We start from the raw sequence: 8,673 nt of genomic DNA on the forward strand, positions 1-8,673 counted from the left end.
ACAATATAAAAAAACAAACTTTTTGTGGCATAATTTTTATGCCAGTAAAAACTAATCCTAGTAATATATCTATACTACTTTTAGTGACACATAATTTTTGCCACGAAAATAAAATGCCACTATAAACATTTATCATATTAATTTCATTAATTTAGCTGTTATTTATTTACGATATAATATAGAAATAAAAATGAAAACATGTAGCAAAATAATAATGTCATAACTTCAACTAAAAGTTCGATCCAAAACATACTATAAGTGTTAGAAAACAAATTAATGTCTACAAAAGTCAAAACGTTCTTTCGATACGAATCATACTCTAAAAAAACTTAGTGCCAAGCAATCCATTAATCTTGTTATCTCTATTCCTCCAAGGCTTCACATGTTTTCAGCTCTGTCATCAATATCGTCACTTCTTGAAGATGATAATTCGTTACTAGGTAAAGAGTTGCTAGGAGCCGAAGAACCGACGCGGGGGACCTAAAAAATTTTAATGAGAATAAATGCTAATTATACAAAGATATATATATGTAAAAGACCACATAGTAGTACATGTATGTAAGTACCTGTATGTTCATATTGCTAAGAACTGTAGGCAAGTTTGCATCGGGGATACGTTCTTGGATAATGTTCATCATAACGTTCACAACACTCTGAAGCTGATGAATAGTATGTGAATTAGTCGAAGAATCACCTTTACTTTTTGTGGCTGGCATTCTTCCAACTAATCGAACATACCCTCTTTTCTCCGGGCCTTTAACTTTTGAGTATTCATCATTTGTAAAATCATGCGGATCTATATGTTTGCTTGCAGAGTCACTTGCAATAGCTTTGAGTGAAGCCTAAATACATAATAATATAGGTAAGCTTATAAAAAAGTGAACACGCACATGATATGTAAAAATATTTTAACGCATAAAAATACATTACCACAACATTAGCTGCTTTATCATCAACAAAACTTCCATCTTTACGAGTGCGAGTTGTTATATACATTTCTCCTCGGGTCGGGTATACACCATCATTCTTCGTTGCCTATAATTTTTGCTTAATGATTAGTAACAGAAATGAAAAACTAAATTTTACAATAATATGTCAAAATAACTAGAATAATACCACTTCATGAGCAAGTCTAGCAAACGACTTTGTCCCGGTTACATGAGGCTCCTTCATCTTTGAGCGACTCAATCTTTTTGCAGCGCATGTAGTCTATAGTAAATGGTAATTTAACACATGATAGGATTTCTTTCATCTAGTTTCAAACTTATATATATTGCATAAGAAATCAAATTTACATATCATTGTTACCTGAAATTTCGGAGTGAACCAACGAGTAACAAGTTCTTTAAATTGAGTTGGATTCACTCTATTGTCATTATTAGTTTGTTGCGTCACAATTTCGTCAATAGTAAGGCTTGGATCATATCCACGTGACTTTAATACACCTTTCCACGTTCTCCATTTTTTCCCCATGTTTTGGAATATCCATTCTTTAATCTCACTTGTTTCAACTGGATGAATAGCAAATTTGGACTACAAAAAGTTGCAATATGTTAGTGTATACCTCTTACCTTAATGAATGGATGCATATCATGTTTGATAAAAGACATACCTTAACAAGCGAATACATATCCTCTTTATTTTTCATAGGAACTTTTCTCCAGTCAGAATACTCAATTGATACATGATCAGCCATCCTCACAAGTGTCCCAAGATACTGAACAAGTTCTTTGCCTTCTTCCCCCACTGGTTGTCCATGGTCGTTAAATGTGACATCTATTCTTTCAGTAGTATTCATTTTCCATATTTCGGCCTTTTGGGTATGACCTCTAACCTTTTTGGGAGCACCTAAACAAGTTTCGATAAAATAAGACCTATAAAAAACATAGTCTATGTGTATTATCATCTTCACGAAGTCACAATAATAATGGTAATTTAGTTATATATAGATAACGAGTCGCTGAAGTAAAAGGTCAATATTTTTGAAAATTGCAAGATATTGTTGGTGTAGGCAACATAGTGAGCTTTTGTACTAACAATTGGACACCAAGTTCTAAAGCAAGTGAAGATAAACAAGTGAAGCCCTAGATCAGACAACTCCACAAACTACTAATATATGTTCTGAAAAGCCTACACAAAGTAAAAGTTGGATCGATAAAAAGTGAAATTACGGTGAATAACATCAACGGACATAAAGAAATGAGTTCTATAGAAAGTATACCTTTGAATTGTGGTGAATTGTGTGGAATTGAAGAAGATGAGGAACCCTAGAACCGATCTCGAGGATTGTTGTTAATGAATGTGAATTTTGAAAAGTTAAAACCCCGTTTGGGTTTGGTCTGCTTTTTTTAGAGTGGGGGAAATCGGTTTTTTTTTTTGGTGAGAATGAGAAGGAAATTGACAAGAGGCTACGGGAATGAGCGGGAATATAAAATGATTTGTGGAGGGAAATTGATATTTGATGAAAGAGAAGAAAAATTTCTAGAAAATTTTTAGGTTTCAAAGAGGGAAATGATGAAAATTTTAAACTGAGTTGTTCAAAGATTTTTGTGGCACATGCAAAGTGCCATTAAAACATATAGAAAATTTTGGTGGCATATGCAAAATGCCACAAAAAGCCATGATTAGTGACAAAAAATTTAAATGCCACTAAATGTATGTGTTAAATATCTAAAGTGCCATTAAAAACAAAAATTAGTGGCACAAAACCTAAACGCCATTAGAAATGTGTGCCACTAGATGGCTTTTTTTTTGTAGTGAAAGTGAGAGATTACAAGCTACAAGGGTTAATTGTGTCAACATGTTTAATATGTACCTCTGAGTGACCCTTTGACGAACCCGAGGCTTTGTAACAGTAAAATACGCTCACTAGAATATACGATATAAATTTCACGAAGTTCCGTTTTAAAACGAGAAAGTTATGATCAAATTCGTAAGCGAGGGGTTAAAAGCGTCAACAATAGAAATGAAGGCTTTTCGGATAGTAATTAAACTAACCGGAAACTTAACAATGCGGGTAAAAGTCACGAGGCCCTTAACTGTAAATAATCGAGGGCCAAATCGCAAAGTTACCCCTTCGAAACCGAAAGGTCAGGTTAATCATTACAAAAGATTTGAAAATCTTGGAAATCAACCCTCAGGCGGGCCGCGTGAAGGAAACATGCAAGCCAATGCGGGCCGCGCGCCAGTTGAAGATTCGTTTACTGACTTATGGATTCAGGCGGCCCGCGTCTGAGTTGCTTGAATCCTAAAGCGGGCCGTGTAAGGCCTCCAGATGCAGAAACTTTGGACAGATTCAATGTTAAAGCTTGTGAATGATCTTGTGAGCATTAATTGAAGCATGGGCGCCCTCTACATGTCCCCTAGCACTATAGGACACCTGCTGATCATCCATGAACCATTGTAGAGTGAGTTGTAATGATCTTATGCCAAATTTTTCACTATAAAAGGCATGGTAGTGTTCCATTGTTCAACACACCTCAAACCTGCCTTCTGATCATTTCTGGAGCTCTCAAGCATTCTCCTAACATCCTTAGTCGTGCACCAAGCTTCTGTAAGTATGCCTACCCTTTTGTGGCTTAGTTTATGCATAGTTTAGCCTAAAAGTCAATCCGTCGTAATTAACGATTGACTTAACGATAAATCACAAATGGTCCAGTGGTTTGTCGAATCAAAGATAGTTATATGTTGGTAATCATGTGGGCTTTAAACCCCTAAAAGGGCACCCTCTGATTCCCACTCTAACTAGTCCGAATGTTGAGTCAAACATGCTTAGAAAAAGTCAACAGAAATGCCATTTTGCGATTTAATGCATAATCAGTAATGTAGATAGTGTGTAACCTGTTTAAACACTCATAAAACATGATAATAAGTATATTAACTAGTCTAACCTGGTTCAGAGCCGAAAGTCGCAAAGCTTTGACTTTTGCATTGACTTCAGTTCTGACCCGTTAAAGTATGATTTAGATATGCCTTAGGACTCTCTTAGGACCAGGTTACATGATGGTATAACCCTCTGTGACCGGTTCGTTGTTTGTCCGAGTCTTTTACACCTTTCCGTTAAATGCTTAAAAGTTGACCGTAACGCCCTTTTTAAATTAAAACGAGAATTTCGGACATGTGAAAGAACCATAACCTTAGTTACTGATTTCTAAACATGTCCCTAAAATTTCACGTCAATCCGAGGTCTAGAATAGGAGTTATGCTAAATAGTGCAAATTACGGAAACTTTAGTAATTAAATAGCGCAATTAGCATAACGCCTATCTAAACTCAGATTTCGACACCAAACCTTTTACACACTGATGTAAAATAATATTTTGGGATTATTAAAGATTTTTAATTATTTTTAACCTGCTCATAACCTGCGGTTATGGCAACGGTTCGGTAAATACCGAATATACCCTTTTCGGCCATAACTTGAGTTCTACAAGGTCTTTTGACCCGATTCCAGTTGCTACTGATTTTAAATAATAAATAAAGTATTTTGGACTTTTTAAACTATTCAGGAAACTCAGATTTCCTGTAGAACTCAGAAACCTCTTTTATAATCTTTAAAAAGACCGAAATACCCCTACGAGGCATAATATGAACTTAAACTCGTTACGGGCATTATGGAAGGTATCCTACTGATACCACAACCTCTTTAAAGCATATTGACTTAGGAAAACAGTGTAGGACTCTTGCGGTTACCCGTTGCGCCTTTTTCGCGCACGGTTCGGCTTATGTAACTAGTTTACATAAACTAGCCGAAACGGGTCAAACCATATTGTTTTGACCCCAAAATCCAGAGTGTGGTTATTATACCCATATAAAACAAGTCTTCAAACTTTTTGGGTCCAAATCACATTCCATTCACGGTTTTCGCCTTTCACGCGATTAAACCGTAACTATCCATTGAAACTGACCGGTCTAAGCTACGGCTAAATTAAAGACCCGTTAGGATTCTAATAGGTTATTTTAAACCTCCGTTCCAGAATAGGAGACCAGTAAAAGCTATCTGCAATTTATTTTGATTAAGGATTTATACTTTCAAAGGTAAATACTTTTAACTTATTTTCCGTTATACGGGCTTGGGTTACGGTATATAGCATACCGCTTGATCGGGCATCAAATTCTCCACCGTTGAGTGGGTAATTGAATAAATTTGATCGGCTCGTTTAAACAGTCTTGTTACTTAAAAGCCTTTGGGGGGTTAATGACCATGTCCCGTATATCCCTGGCAGCATTTTACGAAATGGACACGACCTAAGCGCGGAGTGTAGGCGTACACTCGTCAGTGCATAAATAGTTGATGTGGTGTGTCTATTGATCTTTAACACGGACTTGATCCGGGCTACTGAACGCATAAGGAACATGTAATTCGTTCACAAGATTATATATTTAAATAATTCTCCCAAGTTATAAAAGAGTTTGTGCCTTGTGCATTCAAATCAATTTTAATAAACATTTTCAAAAGTGTCGGTTGAATGTATTTACCAACGTAAACTGACGTATTTTCCCAAAAAGACTAAATGCAGGTACTATGCGTAATTGGCTGGATATTCTCCTTAGCATCATAAAGAGTCTCGCAAGCTTAAGATGCCTTCGTCTGTTGAACAAAACATATATTTTTATTTGATCCCCTGTGGATACTTTTCGACTATTCGTAATACATTTGATATTACAAACAATGGTTGAAATATAATTATCTTTATGCTTCCGCTATGGATTCATATATTGTGTGGTTTGACTATATTGTTGCCAACTACGTCATGGTAATCCCCCACCGGGCCCACCGGTGAGACACGTGGAAATCGGGGTGTGACAGGTTGGTATCAGAGCAACGTTGAGTGAATTAAACACTATCCTTAAGTGTTTAATCTCAATGACACAATTGCACATACTTGAGTCTAGACAAGAACATAGGACAAATTCGAATTGTTATTCCAGTTTGTCTTTTTATTGTTTATTGTTATTTAAAGTTTTGAAAGCAGGAAATATGCCACCAGCAATTAGAAGAGGAAGAGGAGGAAGAGGCAAGGGACAGATCATTACTCACAATGATCACGAGGCTGGACCTTCGAACATGCGAGCTCCTTCCAGTACAAGAAGTGAGGAACCACGGAGACGAAGAAGAAACCTCTTTGAACCTGCGAGACATTCCACCTCGCACAGTTCGACACCCTCATACCGTCATTCTTTTGGACCAAACTCAGAAAATGACCCCAATAACCCTCAACCATCGTTCATACCTCTCCAGCGATCTGCTTCGCACCGTTCTTATGGCGATCCTTAACCTTTCTTTGTAGGACAGTTTAACCCGGCGGATTATGTCCAAGAGCCAATAGGGTACAACCCTTTAGGACCAGAGGATCACTTTTCTGAAGATAATGCAATGGATATGGACGAGGATACAGATCCCGTCGAGCCTGCAAGGGGTACTCCCAATCATCCAATCGAGATCTCTGATGGGTCATCCTTCCATGGAACGCCCTATCAAGGTCCCGACAGTTACCAGGCGAGGTTTGACCAATGTAATTGGTACTTCACACCATATCATCACTTGTCGCCTCATGATCAACAGCAACAACGGGATCCTTCTGAGGATTCGCGGTTCGTGGCAGTTACGCCACCGCCACCAGTTCAACCGGTAGTTCCAGATCCGCCAAGGCGTAGAAGATCAGGCGCGCGGATGTCCACCCGAGGAGGGGAATTCCATTTCAGCACCCCTCGCCACTCGAATGCGAGTCACTTTCCGTCAGTGCCTGAAGAAGAACCACAATTAGGTGAACCTTCGGGTCACCCTGCAGAGGAGAATTCTGCACCAGTTGCACCACCTCCGCCACCTTTCGGATATGACAATCCGATACCAGCGTACGGCGATTCCACCGCGTACAATCCGTTTGAGCAGCCAACTCACACGCACTACAACTATAACTATGATGCCGATCCATACGTGGTAGCGGCTAATTACAATGCTCTCCATGGAACCTCTTGGAGACCAGATTACTCAGCTCATGGGTATCCCATACCTCCTAGACCTCCGGTTCAGCAACCGTCGCAACAGCCACGTTTTTCTCCACCGGAGCAAGAAGAAATCCTGCACCGTTTAAACCGTGTGGAACGAGACTTCGAAAAAGAACGTAAGAGTAATCGTGGATTTCTCAAGGGCCTAGCAAACCTACTAAAAGGGAGGAAGAAACGAGATCATTAGTCTCCTTATGTATTGTTGTATTTACTAGTACAATTTAGTCCCTGCGTGGACAATTATCATGTTTAGTCCCTACGAGGACAATTGCATTTCAGTCCCTGCGCGGACTTATCTTTTAGTCCCTGTGTGGACATCTATCTATGTATTGGGTCCCTGCGTGGACATGTTTTTCTATAAACCTTTGCGTAGGTATTTACTTATTTAAAAGTCCCGTTTAGGGCAGCGTGTAATCATTACTATAAGTAATGGAATTTTATGTTATGAATTACATTTTGTTATTATATATGAAATAAATCAAAAATCATTCCTTTTAAATTTAAATCTGCCTAAATAAAGAATCTTAAGAGTGAAACCTAGCCAGGTGTCATTATAAGACCCGGCCAAGATGGTAAGACCTGATTAAAAGATTCAGAATCCCAGTTAACCTCTGTAATTGTTGGTGCACTACATCTGTTGATTCCGTCTAAGTGTCTAGGATTAGGTCTTGCATTGTATTGTATAAAATAGGGCACGTTATACGAGAAAACGAGAGTCAGTATAGGTGTTAGGAGCTAGGATCGCTCATATGGTCTTTAGAGGGTTGGATCGCTTATGTGTCATCATGGGCCGCTTTTATGTACAAGTCCTGGACCGCTCATGTGTCACATGTCCACATGAGCGGTTCCAAAACTCTATATATAGGAGGGTCTTGAGCGATTCTAGGAATGAAGTCATTGTATTCCACGCCGAAGCTCTGCCGGTGTGACGATCGAGTTGTAAATCGTTTCTAATCAATACAAAAGACAGTTAGGAGGAAGAACAGGCTATATCTACTTGCTTTTCTTATTATTCCGCATCTGAATTGCAAGAGTAAATCTCTGAACGACTCATTCGGGTCAGCATACGATCCTACAAGTGGTATCAGAGCTTGGGAGGAGGTTTTCTGCAGATTATAGCCGGATTTCACTGTTTCTTCTCACTTTTACACATTCTTTTCTTATTTCCGGGAGATTTCACGGTTGAAATTTGTTCAAAAGCTCACAAACTGTGCGTTATAGTACCGAGACAAATCCTTGGAAGTTTCAGACCTAAATTCAGCCTAAAAACAGATCAAAACTTGTTCGTAATTTGGACCGCTCGAATGACGTCATCATGACCGCTTGTAATTCACTGTTTTGGACCGCTTATTCATACAGTTTTGATTCTTGAATCGCTCCAAAGTACACATTTTAGGACCGCTCCAAGGAAAGTTGCTGGACCGCTTGAAATTTTACTCTTGAACCGCTCATTTAAACATTGTTGGACCGCTCTTGGAACTATTCCTGAACCGCTCGAACTAACAGTCTTGAACCGCTCAAGTATACTTTCTGGATCGCTCTTGTGGTTATTTGTTTGAATCGCTCGAAAAACATATTTCTGGACCGCTCCAAAAGATCTTTTTAAATCGCTTATCTGTTCAAGTTTGGATCGCTTTTCTGACAACTATCTTGAAAATCGTGCCAA

At 38.5% G+C, this 8,673-nt stretch overlaps 1 protein-coding gene across 1 annotated transcript; it reads right to left on the bottom strand.

Moving 5' to 3' along the window:
• Positions 1 to 201: 201 nt before the first annotated feature.
• Positions 202 to 1,868, bottom strand: LOC110867357. The gene is made up of 6 exons (XM_022116426.2): positions 1,613 to 1,868; positions 1,309 to 1,533; positions 1,117 to 1,209; positions 931 to 1,035; positions 567 to 842; positions 202 to 480 (listed from the first exon to the last, which is right to left on the bottom strand). Exons 1-6 carry the CDS (start codon positions 1,796 to 1,798, stop codon positions 379 to 381), a joined length of 987 nt encoding a protein of 328 aa, XP_021972118.1. The 5' UTR covers positions 1,799 to 1,868; the 3' UTR covers positions 202 to 378.
• Between the last annotated feature and the right edge of the window lie 6,805 nt (positions 1,869 to 8,673).

The sequence above is a fragment of the Helianthus annuus genome, chromosome 17 (genome assembly GCF_002127325.2).
Source record: "Helianthus annuus cultivar XRQ/B chromosome 17, HanXRQr2.0-SUNRISE, whole genome shotgun sequence".
NCBI lineage: Eukaryota > Viridiplantae > Streptophyta > Magnoliopsida > Asterales > Asteraceae > Helianthus > Helianthus annuus.